The sequence below is a fragment of the Theropithecus gelada genome, chromosome 7b, assembly GCF_003255815.1.
Source record: "Theropithecus gelada isolate Dixy chromosome 7b, Tgel_1.0, whole genome shotgun sequence".
Lineage (NCBI taxonomy): Eukaryota > Metazoa > Chordata > Mammalia > Primates > Cercopithecidae > Theropithecus > Theropithecus gelada.
In genome coordinates, this window is record NC_037675.1 from 71,435,585 (window position 1) to 71,453,747 (window position 18,163).

The following is an 18,163-nucleotide window of genomic DNA, read 5'->3' on the forward strand; positions in this document are numbered from 1 at the left end:
GTTTATTCAGCAAATTAGATCAAGCCAATTTGTCTTGAGCACCCATTGTGTACAAGAACATTTCTGGTTTTGGTAGAGGGTGAGGCATGTTTGTGTAATAAGGATTACCCACTTGGGGAGCCCTGAGAAGAGTGGTCCAATCTTGGGATCTGAGTCGGAGAGGATGGCTTGATGCCATCACAGACTGAGCCGCTCTGGGTGGACTTTGGCTTGGAGGAGCTGTTTCTACCTGACCTTCTCGGGGGCAGTCATACCAGGGCTGATGCTTCCTGCAAGATCCTGAGTGGTGTTCTCTGGGGTGGGGGTGTTTGTCCATGGCCCAGGTTCTCAGAGCCCGACCCCAGCCACACCCTGGAGGAGCGGGTGGTGCACTGGTATTTCAGCCAGCTGGACAGCAATAGCAGCAATGACATTAACAAGCGGGAGATGAAGCCCTTCAAGCGCTATGTGAAGAAGAAAGCCAAGCCCAAGAAATGTGCCCGGCGTTTCACTGACTACTGTGACCTGAACAAAGACAAGGTGATTTCACTGCCCGAGCTGAAGGGCTGCCTGGGTGTTAGCAAAGAAGGTGAGTGCTCTCCCCTGTGCTCCTGGCCTTTCAATACTTGCCCCCACCCAGGCATGGGACCAAGGGCTCTCTGATAAATGAGATCCCGGGTACTCATCTGTTCAACAATTATTTGCTGGGAGTGTGCTATGCTTCATGCTAGATGTTTGAGACAGTGGTGGAATTGACTGATAAGGTCCATATTCTTGCACAGAAAACAGAGCTTAAATAAGCACTCACATGAGCTGTGATTGTGTGATTAAGTGCTGTGAGAGTGTGCTAGGGTGGGCCAGGCTACAGTCACAAGTAGATCCATACATCATTGTTTGACAGAGTGGAAAATTTTTCTTTCCCATGTAATAGTTCAGCATGGTTGCAGGTTGTGTGTGTGTGTGTGTGTGTGTGTGTGTGTGTGTATGTGTGTGTGTGTAGGGGAAGGAGTAGGGGCAGGGATTGCTCTATGCAGTCACTCTGGGATCCAGGCTGAGAGTGACTCTGCCGTCTTCATCATGTGGTTTCCAAGGTTACTCTGGGGATCATCTCCATCCTCAGTCAACCAGATGGAGTAGACGTGAAGCAGTGCGTGTGAGGGAGTTGTATGGGTCAGCCCTGGAAATGACACACATTCCTGCTCATAATTCATTGGCTGGAACTCAGTCACTAGGGAAGGGAATCCAGGAAGAGGACAGCGTGAATTCTGGTGAACACTAATAAGCTCTGTCACAGCAGGGCAAGTGCAGAGCATTGTAGCAACATATATGGGGGCACCCAAGACACTAAGGGACAGACAGCCTTGGAAAAATTTGTGAAGGAAGCGATGCCTAAACCAGGGCTCAGCAAACAACGGCCTAAATGCTCAATCTAGTCTGTGGCCTGTTTTTGTACAGCCTGTGGACTAAGAATGATTTTTGCATTTGTAAAGAGCTATACGTTTTTTTGAAAGAAGAATATATAACAGGGACTGTACATGGCCCACAAAGCCTAAAATATTTACTATCTAGTCTCTTGCAGATAAATTTGCCAACCCATGGTCTAACCCATTACTGGAAACACGAGTAGGAGATGGCCAAGCAGAGAAGTCAGGAGTGGGAAGAGTGTTCTAAGCCAAGGCAAACGAGGAGTGAAGCTCTGGAGGCAAGGAAACAGTTTTCAATGAGGTGAAGGATGTTTGTGTGACCGAAATGAATATTTTAACAGTGATAGGAAGAGCAGGGATGGTGACAAGAGGCAAGGTGAAGTTGGAGAGTTTTTAAATTCAGGTGAAAGAGTTTAGACTTTATAAGGGTAGTGGAAAGCTGTTAAAGGGGTTCAATCAGAGAATTGATAGTATCGGTTTTTCTTAAAAAATTATTCTGGTTTCAGGGTGGGACATGGATTGGAAATGAGCAAGACAGGGTCACCCAATAGGAGGCATGGCACAGTCCAGGCTAGAGCGATGGAGGGCCAAGTTACGAAAACGCAGCAGGGTAAGGGGGATGGAGAGAAGTGGGTGATTGGAGATCAAGCTGGTTTATGGGGCAGAGGTAGGTTTGTTCAGCTGCAGGCAGGGCTGCTCACTGAGACAGGCAACATGGAAGGAAGAGCAGGTTAGGTGTAGAGGGATGCAGAGGGAGCCCAAGTGTGGTTTGGACACATTGAGTTGGATGCACATGAAGGATGAGTGATTCTGTAATGCCCTTGAAGGTTTTGAAGATGCAGATTTGGGTGATGCTGACTTATTTGAAATGGAAGCTTTGAAAAAGCTGAGATTTCCTAGGGAAAGAGTTTAGCAGAAGAAAAAAGGCATTTTCCTTGTTCCTCAGTTGTCAGAGTAAACCCAAAGAGTAGCATGGGAAATGGATGGGTTCCTATAGGAACCAGGGCTTGGGACCCACCTGCTCCATGGCCGGTTTCTGGCCTTGGTTCTGAGGCTTACTGGTGTGTGACTTCATCACTCTGGGCATGGCTGTCTGATGTGGATGCTTCTCTGTTCCCATAGTACTCTGAGTCTCCAGGACTCAGCAATGTCATGGTTCAAACCCTGCCTCTGCCCCAGCCTCGCTCTTTCACCACATGCGGCTTGAGTGTCCCTTATCCGAAATGCTTGGGGCCAGAAGTGTTTGGAACTTTTTGAGATTTTGTAAAATTTGCATTGCACTTACTGGTTGAGCATCCCAAATCCACAAAATTTGAAATATGATATGCTCCAGTGAGCATTTCCTTTGAGCATCATGTCAGCACTTAAGAGGTTTTGGATTTTGGAGCATTTTGGATTTCAGTTCAGTACAAATTACTGAACCATTCTGCATTTCAGTTTCTTCACCTGCTTAATGGGAATAATGCTAGAGTCTATCTCGTAGGACTGTTGTGCTGATTAAATGGACAGTGAGTGAAAGCATTTCCTATAGTGCCTGAGAAATTGAAGTATAACTCAATAGAAGTTCAATATTACTATTCTTCTCCATAAGATGATTGCCTCTCTCAGTAGCACTTACCACACTGTGTTGCAGTTTACTCTTCCGATTACCCCTTGAAGCCAAAAGGATTCTCTCTCTCAATTCCTAACCTCTAGCACAGTACGTGGCACCTGGTAGTTCATTAAGTCCTTGTTAAATGAATGAATAAGTGAAGGAATGAATGGATGAGGGGGTTACCCTTCCAGTGACATTATGCTCTGACACACTTGGAATTTGGGGTCCTTTCGCAGAGCACAGACAGATGGTCAATGTTGGGAAAAGACCATCCAGTGTTATTGTAGACCCCAGATATACCAGGGGCACTCCTGGGCTGAGTGATGATGCTCTGTACTGACCCTGCCTTTGGCCCCCTTCCTGGGCTGGTAATTCTGGTCTGCACAGCACACAGAAGCCAAGCAATGGCTGAGTGTGGTGAGCTCAGGTTTGCTGAGCTCAGGGACCCCTCCTAACCTTCCTCTGAAGCCTTTCCAGCTGACATACAGGACCTGACAGAAGCATCCAGAGAACACTGTGAAGTAAAATGTAGATTTAGGGATCCCTGATCACCTGGATGTTCCTCCTCAACCCAGACTCAGCTGTGGGCAAGTGTTAGTTTCAGTTATTCTCATAGCTTTGCCAACAGAGGCCCCTGGGGTGCTTTGGAGTGCAACTGTCATTCTTCTTGGCCCAATACACCCTCTTGAATCCCCCACTGCAAAGGTAGGACTGTGGAGACCAGAGAGCTTTGGAATTACTGTTCACCCCTAAACACACTGCCTGATTGAAAGTCTGACCAGAAAGCCCGTGTCTGTGACATGTCTCTGCATGTATATGCACATGCCTGTTTGTGCATGTCTCCGTGGGTAGGCCTGAGTGTGCACCTGTCTGTGTGCATGTCTGTGTCTGTTTGGACAAGGTCTACACTTATGTCTTTAAGTATGGCTATGTGTGTATGTCTGTACATATGTGTGTATGCATTGTGTATATGTCTGTGTATGTCTGTGCATGTGTCTGCGTATGTGTGTGTATGTGTGTGATGGAGTGAGGGAGAGTAGAACATTGAGATAAGAGGAAGAGGGTATGTAGGATTAATCAGTGGGGCGGGGTGAAGTGGAGGCTGAGTAGACTTAAAGCCTATGCAGAGGCAGAAAGGATTCCTGTGTCCCCACTCTCCATTTCAACACACACCACAGGACACACTGCTCTGGACCCACGCAGCCCAGAGCTAGAAGGCTCTGTGGGTCCTCTAGTCAATTTTTCAGTCTAGAAGTCAAGGTTAGCCCAGAGAGGGGTAGCGATTTGCTCAAGGGTACATGTGAGGTACCACCACTGCTGGCGCTTAGTCCAGCCTCAGGATTCCTGGGCCAGACTGCTGTCCCCTCCAGGAGAAGGACCCCAGTGTGTTTGAAGATGTCACCTTGTGTGAGCAGGCCAGTCTTGGTTGCCTGGTGAAGCCAAGGGAGTGGCCAGTGGGAGAGTCTGGGGAAGTGGGGGAGCAGACCAGCCTGGGGGCAGTGTGGGCAGGAGTAGAGGTGTTGCAGGGGATGAGGGTGCCACCAGCAACCTGAGCTGGGAAGCCCAGTTTCCAGGCAGCCAGTACCTGTGGGATGATGGACCACTACTGAGAGGCCCAGGAGCGGTGTGGGATACCATGATCGGCACAAGTTGGGGCTGGAGTAAGAGCAGAGGCCCTGAAGTCAGATGGGCCTGGCTTGATTTTAATCCCAGCTCTGCCACTTACCGGATCTGTAATCCTTGGCAAGTTACCTAAACTCTCTAAGCCTCCGTTTCCCCATTTGCAAAGTGGAGATGATAGTACCTACCACAACGATTTTGTGAGGATGTAACTAGATAATGCGTGTGAAGAACTTAGCACGATACCTGGTACATAGTGAAGGCGCAAAAGAAGTTGGTAGCGATAGAGGAACATGTCCAGGGAGTGAAGGCATGACTTTCAGAACTGCCCCCTCCATCCCTCTGCTCTGTTGGGTGGCGGAAAAGCCCCTGTGGTCGATGGTGTGCAGCGGCTCCGGGAGCAGAGCCAATGCATTGGTCATCCATCCCATGTTGTGCAGTGCCCTCTGGTGGGCTGTGAGGGGCTTGCATGCTAGGTGAGGGCAGAAGCTGGCTGGGGGAAGGGTGCAGAGTTTGGGGACCAGTAGAGTTCTGGGTCCAAGGGACTGAATTTTTGGAAATTCCACTTGAACACAGATATTTTACCAACCAGACTCCTCCCTGAAGAGCTGAATTCTCTGCATAACATGCCTCTTTCTTCACTTTCCCAATTTATAAAGCACCTTCACTGGGATCATTGTCACCGCCCTGTGAGGCAGGTGGGGTGGGGTCTAGTGCCTCCTTTTCTCAGAACTATCAGTTTTTCTTTTGCCTTGTCTGAGGATGCCACCTGCCTGGGGCTTAGGCTTCTTCTCTGTCCTCCCTGGTGGCTCAGAGCATCATTCTGGAGGCAGCTAGCTAGGTTGGAATTCGCTTTGCCGCGTGGAAGCTGTGCCATCCTGGGTGGGTTACTTGATATCTCCAAGCCTCAGTTTCATCATCCTAAGATGGAGATAATTGTATCACTCTCAAATAAAATCACTCTGAGGATTAACTGATAGGACTTAAGTAACAGGATTAGCACATAAGCCTCTATGAAAAATTGCTGGTTACAGCTAGCTGTCCATTTTGCTTCACGCATCTCAGCCTGGTGGGCAGGAGTGCTGTGCACCTCCTTTTTAGATGTGCTGACCTTTCTACTCAGCAAGGAGAGAAGCGGCTGCTGGAGGGAGCGGAGGAAAGGTGGGATTTGAAGTCAGCAGCCTGGTTCTGCCACTTCCAACCTGCCTGCCTTGGGGCTGTCACCTCCTTTCAGAGTTCGTGTCCTCCTCTGTAAAACTGAATAAACCACTATCCACCCCGATATCTACCCCACGCCCACACCACCCCATGTCCACTCTCTCTTTCTCCAGTTGTAAGGAATATTGGCGTAACCCAGGGGATGTGGAGCTGTGGCTCACATGACCAATGGGTGGGCTTGGGTTCTGCAGCACTGTTCACTCCTCAAAGCCCTTTCTCCTCCTCCATGAATTCAGTGGATCCTCAAGGCAATTCTGTGAGGGAGGCAGAGCAGAAGCCGTGCAGCTGCGGTTCTAGCTCCCAAGTTCTAGACCAATCCAGAGAGGTTTAGGGGCGTACACAGTCACGTGGCCCTAAGCATCTCAGGGCGGGCCCAGCTCTTGATGTGCTTGCCCCCAGCTCCCTGCTCCTCTACAGGAGACCAGGTCCTGCTGGAGCAGGCATGGAAGTTTCCACAATGGCTCAGCCCCCCGTGGGGAGAGGTGGGTGTCAGCAGAATGAGCCTGGGACTTTGTGTAAGTCACTCATCTGCTCCGAGCCACTGCTGGATTCCTTCTACCTCCGACGTTCTGTGACTTGGGGAACCAAGACCTGGGACGGTTCTGCCCAGGTGCATCAGCACCAGAGCCCTTCTTAGTGGATAGCTGAGGGATTGCAAAGAGGTGCCCAGCAGAAGCCAGGCCTTATGGGAAAGGGACTTTGCATGAAGGCGTTGGCCAGTAATAAGTTCACCTGGGCCATAGACACCCACAAAGCAAAAAGCAGGGCCAAACAAACCGTTTGCTCTTTACCAAGTTTGCTCTTTATTCTGGGGGCCAGAGGGGACAGGGAGCCAGGATACGGGAGAAGGTGCCAGTTCTCTGGGTCAAGGCCACTCAGTGTCACATGTTCCTGGTTTGTTGCAGATGGTAGCCTTGGTACAGTTTCCCCCAGGGAGAATGAGCAGGCATGAACCCGCTCAGTTGCCCGTTTCTGGGATCGCCAGGGGTGGAGGGATTGGCCAGGTGACTTAGGCTCCCATTTTCAAGTTGTTTGCTGAGGACACGGGAGAAATATTGGGTCAGTGCCCAGGGGATTCTGCCATCCCCACCTGTAAACAAACCCCTGCTGTTTCCACCCCAGCCCCAAGCTGAAAGGCTGGTGTGTGAGAGTAGTGTGATTTGAACAGAGTGCACACCCTGCAACCCACACTTCCTAGACAAAGCCTTGTTCTCTCCAATGCCAGACTTATTTCGGTTGCCGTGGTGGTACCTCAAAGTGGCAAAGGACAGGCTGGTAAAAGATGCTCATCTGCAAGTCCAGGTGACCTGTGCCCCACCTAGCCTCAGAGCTGACAGCAGGTGGAAAAGCTGCACTTGTGGGGAAATTGATGGACATAGTTGGATTTCTCACAATGTTTTTGTTTTTGCTTTTTGCATTCTCCTTCCTCCTCTCAGTAGGACGCCTCGTCTAAGGAGCAGAAAGCCCAAGAGCAGATGGAGAGTCCAGGGAGGCAGGATGGACCACCAGACACCCAACCTTCAGCATTGCCCATGGCCTGGCCACATCCCATGTAACATAAGTGGTGCCCACCATGTTTGCACTTTTAATAACTCTTATTTGCGTGTTTTGTTTTGGTTTCATTTTAAAACACCAATATCTAATACCACAGTGGGAAAAGGAAAGGGAAGAAAGACTTTATTCTCTCTCTTATTGTAAGTTTTTGGATCTGCTACTGACAACTTTTAGGGGGTTTTGGGGGGGGTGGGGAGGGTGTTGTTGGGGCTGAGAAGAGATTTATATGCTGTATATAAATATATATGTAAATTGTATAGTTCTTTTGTACAGGCATTGGCATTGCTGTTTGTTTATTTCTCTTCCTCTCCCTGCTGGGGGTGGTGGGCGCTCTGGACACATAGTCCAGCTTTCTAAAACCCAGGACTCTATCCTGGGCCTACTAAACTTCTGTCTGGAGACTGACCTTTGTGTATAAAGACGGGAGTCCTGCAATCGTACTGCGGACTCCACGAGTTCTCTTCTGGTGGGAGGACTATATTGTCCCATGCCATTAGTTGTCAAAATTGACAAGTCACTTGTCTCTGGGCCTTGTCCAGGGAGGTTGGGCTAAGGAGAGATGGAAACTGCCCTTGGAGAGGAAGGGAGTCCAGATCCCATGGATAGCCCGCACAGGTAGCGGCTCTCACAGAGTCCATACGTTCCTGCTCTCCACATCCCCAGAGGGCCCAGCGTTGGTGGGTACACCAGTATCTTACTGACCCTCTGAGCAAGTTATCCACAAAGGATTGGCATTACGTCACTCAAAACATTTTCATCCATGCTTAGCATCTACTCTGTATAAAGTATAAGAGGGGAGGCAAAGAAGAGAAAGCAACACAACAGGACCTTTTAAAAAGCAGGTGTTTGATGTCTAAGCGGGGGAGGGGACAGGACAGAATGCCTACACTGAGGGGTGTGGCACCAACAGGGAAACTCTTCACCTCCCTGCAGACCTACCAGTGAGGCTCCCAGAGACGCAGCTGTCTCAGTGCCAGGGGCAGATTGGGTATGACCTCTCCTCTCCTCCATCTCCTGCTGTTGTCCCAGTGACTGTCACAGGCCTGGGTGGGTGGGTTGGGGGAGGTGCCAGTCACCTTGTTGGTAACACTAAAGTTGTTTTGTTGGTTTTTAAAAATCCCAGTACTGAGGTTCTTCCTGTTCCTTCAAGTTTTCTTAGGGGCTTCCAGGCTTTAAGCTAATTCCAGAAGTAAAACTGATGTTGGGTGTCCTATTCTGCCTCCGTCAGAAGGGCCGGGGTGATAACCCGGCTACGGGGAAATCCCGGCCCAGCTTTCTGCAGGTGTCACAGGCATCTTCCCGGGATTCCAGGATGGGCTGCCCAGCCTTCTGGTCCGAGGCGCAGCTCCCTCTGCCCAGGTGCTGTGCCTATTCGAGTGGCCTTCAGGCAGAGCAGCAAGTGACCCTCAGCGCCCCTTCCCATAAGCAGCTGTGGTGGCAGTAAGGGAGGTTGGGTAGCCCTGGACTGGTGCCCTCCTCAGATCACCCTTGCAAATCTGGCCTCATCTTGTATTTCAACCCAATATCCCTATAAGTATCTCCACCTTGGCAGACTGTGTATCCCGTTACGGGTCTGGAAGGCATGGGCACCACAAGCACTGTCCCTGTGGGAGGAACTTTCTCAGGACAGGATCTGATGGGGTCTTGGGCTAAAGGAGGTCCCTGCTATCCTGGAGACAGTCCTAGAGGTTGTCTTAGGAATGACTGGTGGCCCCGGCCCAACGTGGAAAGGTGGGAAGGAAGTCTTCTCTCGGTAGCCCCAGTGAGAGAACTCAACCTGCTGGAGCTGAATGGGCCTTGCATGAGACCCTGGCCCCACTTTCAGGCCTGGAGGAAGCATGTGCACGTGGAGACGGCGCCTGCCTGTAGATGTTTGGATCTTCGAGATCTCCCCAGGCATCTTGTCTCCCACAGGATCATGTGTGTAGGCAGTGTTGTGTGGTTTTCCTTTGTGAAGGAGAGAGGGAAACTATTTGTAGCTTGTTTTATAAAAAATAAAAATGGATAAACCTTGGTGGCTGTTGCCTCTTTCTTTGGGTGGCTTCCTTTAATGAAAAGGCTTTACTTCCTAGAAAGCTTAGTTCATTTCCCTGGCCTGGGTGCTCTCCACTTCCGTCCAAGGACATCTGAGGCGCTGCCAATGATGAACCTAGTAGGGGACCCGGAAGTGGCCACCGGGCGGTACTGCACTTAGAGAGGGGACTCCCTTGCTGACGGTGTTTGTGCACTCTCTGTAATTGTTCCTCTTACCTCCACCCACATATACCTGCCCCACGGGATGCCCCTCCCTGACTGCCATTCCCTTCTCCTCACTGTAATGCAGGGGATGTTGCTGGCAGAGCTTTGGGGGCAGGGCTGGGGGAGGGGCCTATTCCATGGCTTCAGGCTGTTGGAAGTGAGTACATTGCCATCATTCAGAAGACAAGACGCCAGGCTGAGAGGTAGCCTTAGATGGGGAGCAGACCCCCAGTGGAGTTTTTCAGTCTGTGCCCCAGTTTTGTGGGGTATCTATTCTGGCTGAGGCTGCAGGTCTGGTTTGCAGAGCTGGAGAACTGAACAAGGATTGGCAGCAGGGGTGGAGGCTCTAGGTTTTCTCCAGCATGACCAACCTCTTTGCCTTTTTCCCTCTCTGCACACACAGTTGTCCCTGGAAATGACCTTGAGAACCTTCTCCAGATTCCTTGTGCCACACTCTGCCCCTTTGTCTTTTCAGGTGAACGGAAGATAATTCCCCTTGTAAAACTCCTGCAGCCTTTTCTCTAGTTAAGCTTTCTTGGGACAGGGTCTACACCCTGAATATGGTCATGCAGGCCCCTCCTCGTCCAGGGCTGGTCCTTCGTTGCAGCTCAGAAAAGAGGACAGGTGGTTCACGGCACGCTTACCATGTGCCAGACATTGCCTACTGCATATACAGGCCCTGTCATACGTGTGTAATACCACAACCCAGTGACTCTTGTTCCTATTTCTCAAGTGTGGACCCAGACTCAAGAGTTCAGTGACTTGCTGGGGTCACCCAACTGGAAAGGCGGAGCAGGAATTATCCTTAGATTTTCTGACTCCAGGCCTGGAGCTCTGCCTACTCCTCAGCTACCTTCCTTGAAGGGTTAGAACTGCAACCATCTCCTTCCTGTCCAGCTTGGGCCCTGGTGGGAGTTCCATCCAGCAGTAAGTGCATTTTTTCCTCAGAACAGTTAAGGTCTTATTAAAAGCCACCACTTTGCTGAAGCCTGTACAGGCTTTGGGGATTTGGGGAAGAGAAATAAGGCAGGCACTTGTTCCTGCAGGGAGGTACTTATCCCTCACTGGGAGCTTTGGGGTTGACCTTGCCTCCAGCAGAGATCCCCAGCCTGGCATGGAAAGGGGCAGGTCTGAGCTCACACTTGACTGCAGGGCAAGCTGCAAGCCCCTTCTGCCTTCCCCTGCATTCACAAGGACAGTAGGACCAAGAGTCAAGGAAAAGTGCATCTATCCTGTTTCTTCCTCCACCTGGAGATTCGTGAGCTATGCTCAGCCTCTGTGGGGTGGGGAAGACTGGGGACATTTTTAGTCAGGATGCTGAGAAGTAATTGCCGCTGGGGCCAGGCATCTTTTCAGGGGTGCTGTGATGCCAACAAAGAAGGGGCCCCAGGCCCATCCTTACTCCTGGTCCCCAAAAGGATCCGAGTGGGATGGGAAGCTGGTAGCACCAACCCCCTTGTAGATTAACACCAACAAAAAAACACCAAAAAATAAAAAAAGCAAAACAACAACAACAAAATAAAAAACCAAAAAACCAAACAAAAACTAAAAAAAAAAAAAAAACCCTAGATCGCCAGGCTGTTCATCTGGCCATTTACCCCCAAGTTCCTGAATGACCTGCAAGGCCACAGTTGTGCTCGCCAAGGAGGCTGAAGACTTCCCAGGCACCCTGACCTTCTGGTCTGTGGCATTAGGCCTGTTTCTGCTACACGGGTGGAAATAGGTGAAGCTTGATCTTTTCATGCAGCTCTGCCGAAGCAAGCTCTCAACCCTAGGGTCTGGATCAACATTCCACTTTGTGTGCCTTTCATGAGTTGATAAGGGAAAGGGCCATTACCTTGGTTCCATGCCTGCCTACTCCTGCAAGTGTCTGTGCTACTTATGGGACACAAGTCTCTCTTGTCATTTTTTGTCAAGTCTTGGTGGGGCGCTCTGGCCAATTCCTTCTATTCTTCTACGCCACCTGTAGATGGCTGCTCCCTCTCTGCACTGCCCCTTTTTCCTCTGTCAGGATGCACTCTGTGAAGGCTGTCTTGCCTGTATCCTCCTAGCCAGAGCACTAACTCTAGCTACTGGTCGATGGTCCTGTATGTGGCACCCCAGACCAGACCTGTCTACAAGTTCAGGGCAACCCTGAGAATTCACACACTTGATGGTCACATACACTGCATACTTGGATGTGGTCTCTCCACACGATGATGGACACGTTGCTCGACTGCTCATACGACTCAGTCAGGAGAGACCAGTATAAGCCGCAGTAAATACACCCTTCCCAACCTCTCTGGCTCAAAACAGAAAGGTGTTTTTCTCACTGCTGCAACATAGCAGTGAGATGAGGGTAATGTACTCAGCGCGGTGCCTGGTACAAAGCTGCAGCTCACTATCTGTCAGTCATCCTCCTCCTCCTTCTTTTTATCATCAGTGAGTGTTGGCACTGGGAGGAGCCTAAACAATCATCTATTCTAATGGTTATACGTGAAAAATCTAAAATCTCAATAGATAGGTGAAGTGGCCATCTCCAGGTCAAACACTTAGCTTGTGATGGAACCAGAATTAGAATTCACTTCTGTCAACTCCTAATTTAGCATTCTTAATAGCGATTATTTTGCTACACATTTAAAGAGGCATATAGCATATATAAATGGAAAATTCCATTAAATTATGGAAAGAAGTGTGTCTACTGAGATGTTGAGTAGCTCACTGTATCAGATTCTAAAAAGTGAGTTGTTTAGGGAAAGGTATAATGAAATATACCTGATAAGACAGTGAAATAAGGTAGAGATAGCCTGATGGGATGCACATGCCATTGCAAAAAGCATTATGATGCGGGCTGCGTGATGGAGCTGTAACTTCTAGAGGAGAGCTAAAAATGGAGGAACAGATTAATAGCAGCAAAATCATACAATCTGGCAGGAAAGGCAGGGCCAGTGGAGAGAGCACCTACTACAGGAGTCTTCAGCCTGGTTTTGCTATGAACTAGCTGTGTGTCCTTGAGCCATTGGCTTCACCTCTCTGGGTCTCCTCAGTGTTTTTGCCCGGGAGTTCTCACTGTATGTCAGACATTTTGCTAAGCCTGTTACCTCATGAAATCATTGCAACAAATCTATATGGTGTGCAGAAATCTCCTGCCTGCCCCTCTGGAGCCATTCTTTCCCCATTCTTCACCTGCTGTTGCTCTGCCTGGGGGACTAACTTTTATGCATGGCATCAATGGAGTTCTTGTGCTCTCTGGATGACCAGGAGTCCAGTGGGAGATGGGAGAGTGGGAGGGGAGGGAAGACAGGGTGTTATTCCTTGTAAGGTTGCCTTGAGCTGGCTATGTTTTTTGACTGAAAGGTATCACTCCTTTCTAAGAGGCCTATCTACCTGATTCTCTCTCCTCAGTTCCTGAAACCTCTCCTCTCCTGCCACTTGGGCCTAGGAGGAAGCAAACTCATAAAGTGGAACTCTGGGTTTGGGTTGGTCATGAGCAGCTCAAGGATAACTTCCTTGATGAGGGCAAATAGGACCCAGGTAGTTCACGGTAAATGGTGGCATCATGAATACTCAAATTATCACTGAATGGGGTAGAGAATAAAGTGGAGGGCAAGGTGCTGGGAGATCAAGCAGTTCTAACACTTTGTTACTAGGGTAATTGCAGTATTTTCAAAAATTATGGCATCACCTGATTCTTTACATGACCCTAGAGAACATACATGGGGAAAAAGACAAATTAAAAGCTATGAATATGCACAGGGAGAACTGGAAGTCCTCCCAGGAAACTTTAAAGAAGTCCCTCCTCTCCTACAGCTGCAGGGACCATAGGGATATGGACCAAACCCAAGTTGCAGCATTAATTAAATGCCGGACCCCATCAGGACTCTTCAGGTCATGAGTAGGGAAGGAGTAACACCAAATAACATATGACTTAACCTACCCATGTAGAACTGGGTACCTTTCCCAATAAATTATATAATTGAACTTGCTCAGAAATATTCCATTATAAAATGGAAATGGTATGTATATAGGGAAAACAGCACATTCATGTCAAGAAAGCACCAGTAACCCCCACAAACAGGCGTTTTGACTCCTGTGGTAACTCCAGGTAACAGCTTTGCTGCCTTTCCCTCAACCATATGTTGACCTCATGGGGAATTCCCTGTGACCAGTGAATAAATGAGAAGAAAGCATGAACCTATTTCTGCACAGTATGCCAGCACCAGCCAGAAGCGGACAGCGTCGTCTGTAACCGTACTCATAGGAGACCATCAAAGACTGGTGGATAGAAATTTTCCCAGTGGACAGAACTTCAGGCAGTACGTTGAACTGTCCACTTGGGCCTGAATCATGGATCTACACCAATTCATGCAGTAGACAATGGGTGACTGGCTCACTGAGGACTTGAAGCTAATTGGTGGCAAGAAAAATTAGGAATTTAGGAATTCCGTGTATGGAATGGGCCCCGTAGTGTGAAGATACAGTGCCCCATACAAATGCCTATCAGAGAGCAACCATGGTGGTAGACGTTCTCCATACGACTCATGCTGTTATGAGTCATGACTTATGCTTTGATTAATATTAGCTGGCCCATGACTTATGCTTTCATTAATATTAGTTGGCCCCTCTCTCTAGCCACCCTGATGCTGGCTCAGTGGATCCATGAACAAAATGGCATGTCAACAGGGATGGAGGCCATACTTGGACTCAACAGCATGGCTGTCCTCTCACCAAGGCCCATTTGGTTACTGCCACTGATGAGTGTATGACCTGCTCACAGCAGAAGCAACTGATGAGCCATTGACGTGGCAATATCTCCCCAAAAGGCCAGCGGGTTATATGGTGTCAGATTGATTTCCTTGGACAATCGCCATTATAGAAAATGTAGCAGTCAGTCTTCACAGAGGATAGACTCATATTCTGGGTATGAATTTGCCTTTCTTGCCCATAGTGTTTTTACTAGGGTGTCCGTTTATGGACTTTGAATGTTTTATCCATTGCAATGATATCTTTCACAACATTGTCTGACCAGGTCACTGGTCTTACCACTTTTCCCATTACCCAAAGGTGGAATGACCTGATTCAGGCTCAATTACAGCATCAGCTAGAAGATAATACCTTGTGATATTAAGATGCTATCATACTGAATGCAGTATATGCTGTAATTAGGGGCCAATATCTAGTGCTATCTACCCATAGAAGGGATCATAGTTCTGGACACTAAGGGGTAGAGATGGGTGATGCCTCTCATTATTATGCCTAATAACCCACTTGAAGAATCTTACTTTCTGTTTCTATAGTTTTGGTCTCAGCAGGTTTGGAAGTCCCAATGACCAATGGAGAAATGCTTGCACCAAGGAAGACTTCTGGTTCTGATGAATTAGAAGTAGATACTGCCTCCTAGTGATTTTGGGTTCACTGAACTGGTGAGGTGAATGTCCTAATTACCTGGGGGAAATCAGGTTGCTGTTGCATAATGAGAATACGAAGGACTGGGTTTGCAATGTGGGAATTCATCTGATGTACCTTTTCATACTCCCTTGCCCAAAAGTACTGGTCAACTGAAAACTGAGCAACATGCCAAGAATTCAAATCTTGTGGGAATGAAAGTTTGGGTTATCCGACCAAGGAAAGAACCTTATCTAACTGAGATGTTGGCTAAGAGTAAAAGGAATGGAATGGCTGGAAAATATGGCAGCACAACAGAGTAGAAGGTGCATGTAGACAGTCCATCTCTTACTAACTCTGTAAGACACAATATTTTAGGGTGACCAACTGTCCCAGTTTTCCAGGACTGAGGGATTTCCTAGGACACAGGACTTTCAGTGGTAAAACCAGAAAAGTCCTAGGCAAACCAGATAAGTTATCCTACTTACGATCTGTGCTTTCTTCTTCACTACCCTGGCAGTAAATAATAACTGTCTTACCTACCCAACAGGTGCATATGAAGATAATGGCCAATCTAGATATTAAGCCCAGCTCTGCCACTTACTTGTGGAATGACCTTGGACAGATGACATAACTTCTCACAAAGCTTCACTCTCTTCTTCAGGCCCACCATTACCTGACTTACTTATTAGCATTAATGAACTCCTTTGGCCTGCTGCCTCTTCCATGTCACCCTTTCTTTGACACCAAACATGTCTGCCTCTCTTCTCCACAGTGTCTAGAGGCTCACCTGACTTGGAGGTGCTGGTGTCCCTTGACCATCTCTCCAAATCTTAATACTCAAGTTTAACATTTCTAGGGTGTATGGAAGGTGCTAAACACTGTGGCAATTGACTTGAGAATGGTTTGTTTAATTGTTGCAAAACTGTATTTTTGGATTAGGGAAACTGAAGCTCAGGGAGGCAGTCAATTGTTTAAAATTCCACAAGAGGTAAAAATAGTAGATCTGGGCTTCAAACCCCACAGAACACTGGAGACAAGCATCAACATGCAAAGGCCAAAATGCAATACCTCAAGCCTTGATCCATAGCAGGTGTCATGTGTACAAATGGCCTCAGAACCGGACTCGTCACATGAATAAGAGACATGGGTTGGGTAAGAACTCTAGTAAACTGAGAGAGTAAACACTGTGTACGTAGACAGGGTGGCCACTTAGCAGTTCCACTGGAGTTGTGGCCTCATAAGAATGCCCACCCAGTGTGGCCAGAGAATCCAGATTTTTACACAACATGTTTCTGTTTTAAAACATTGACAACTATTCCAGCTTTGAAAAAGCACTATAGGAATCAAACACATCAAGTCTGCTGGCCACCAGGTTTTAATGCCTGCCCCATAGTCATGGAAGGAGAAATTGATTGAGTAAGGACTCAGTCAGAGGTGATGATCATAGCAAAAAAAAAACCAAAACCAAAAACAAACAAACAAAAGAAACAACAGTTATCATGCACTGTAGAAGCAATCCCACTGATGTAATTTGCAGTTTGTGAAGATGACAGAATGACAACCACTCCCATTGTGTTTTTGCTGAGGTAGAAGCTAGAAAGAACTTGAGAAACAGCAGAAAGGACTAAGATTAGAAATCAGAATCTAAAGATTTGAGGTACTAGAATAGTTTACCTTGGGCTACACCTCCTTTCCAGATTTTTAAGAAAGAATGATGCAATCCCATTTCTGGGAATATATTCAAAGCAAATGAAATCAGCATCTCGAAGAGGTATCTGTATATGCATGTTCAATGCGGCATTCTTCAGAATAGCCAAGATGTGGAAATAACCCAATTGTCTGTCGACAGATGAATGAATAGAGAAGTTGTAGTGTGTGTGTGTGTGTATGTGTATATGCACACACACACAATATGCATATAATGGAGTATTAATTGGCCTTAAAAAAGAAAGAAATTCTGCCACTTGTGACAACATGGATGAAGTTGTAAGACATTATGCTACGTGAAATACGCCAGGCACAGAAAACACAACTACGGCATGATTTCACTTATACGTGGAATCTACAAAAGTTGGAACTCATAGACACAGAGTGTAGAAGGGTGGCTATCAGGGGATGGGTGGGGGAGAGAGGAAGCTGTTGCTCAAAGAGTACACACCTGCGGTTATAAGAGGAACAAGTTCTGGAGACCTAATGTCCAGCACGGTGACTATAGTTGATGACAATGTGTTGAGTACTTGAAATTTGCTAAGAGAATAGATCCTAAGTATTCGCATCACAAAAAAGGGCAACTATATGAGGTGACAGATATGCTAACCAGTTTGATTGTGGTGACCATTCCACAAAGTAAACAAATACCAAAACATCATATTGTAGACCTCAAATATATATAATTTTTATTTGTTCATTACACTTCAGTAAAACTGTAAGAAAAAAGAAAAGAAAGAATAAGTTTACTAGTAAAGGCTGATCTTAGTTTTCATAAAGTCAGTTTGACTTCCCCTCTCCTTTGTTCCTTCCTGAAAATGCCATAAATGCCATATGACACACCAACCAGGGCCGTGTTCCAGGAGTCTTTTTTGGATTCACTTTGCCAAGAAGATGTCTTTTGAATCACCCCCTCCCTGGGGCCAGATGACACTCCATCAAAAATTGTAATCAGGCTACTTAATCCAAATCACTTTGTCACAGTTAAATTTCTCTTTTGGAAATTTCCATCAGTCTGCCCTTGGCTTTTACTGGCACATCGACCATTCAGGTGCCCCCAGAGGAAGTGCCTCACTAAGTAAGAATGGAGACAAAGGAGAGGAGGAGAGAACTGTGGTAGGGTGAGAGAACCAGTTGCTGACTGGCTTCTCTCGCCTTCCCTCCCCGGACCCTGGCTGCCTCTCTAGGAAACTCTCTCTCGCTGGCTAGATCCAGCTTCCTCTAAGTCTCATTCTTTGTTCTGGTGTTTGTCGCAAGGGCCATAATATTCTGGAAAGAGCTTGAATTTGGAATCAGAAGACCTGTGTTTGTGTCTGCCTGTTACTATCTGCATTCTCCTGGGAAATCATCTAAACCCTCAGAACTTTGTTGATAAAATAGGAGTATCTACCACTTGTGGTTCTTATCAGACTCAAACACATGTATATGAAAGGCTTTTTGTAAACCACGAAAATCCACATAG

At 47.6% G+C, this 18,163-nt stretch overlaps 1 protein-coding gene across 2 annotated transcripts in view; it reads left to right on the forward strand.

Annotated features, from left to right (window-relative positions):
• The window catches only part of SMOC1 (SPARC related modular calcium binding 1), a 152,339-nt gene extending 142,936 nt beyond the window's left edge, over nt 1–9,403 (forward strand). The window contains exons 11-12 of one of the 2 annotated variants that reach the window (XM_025392795.1): nt 324–568; nt 7,272–9,403. In XM_025392795.1, the coding sequence (XP_025248580.1) occupies nt 324–568; nt 7,272–7,288 (262 nt within the window). In that variant the 3' untranslated portion in view covers nt 7,289–9,403. The remainder of the gene's footprint in view (nt 1–323; nt 569–7,271) is intronic. The other variant, XM_025392796.1, reaches the window with a different exon arrangement.
• The last annotated feature ends 8,760 nt before the right edge of the window (nt 9,404–18,163 follow it).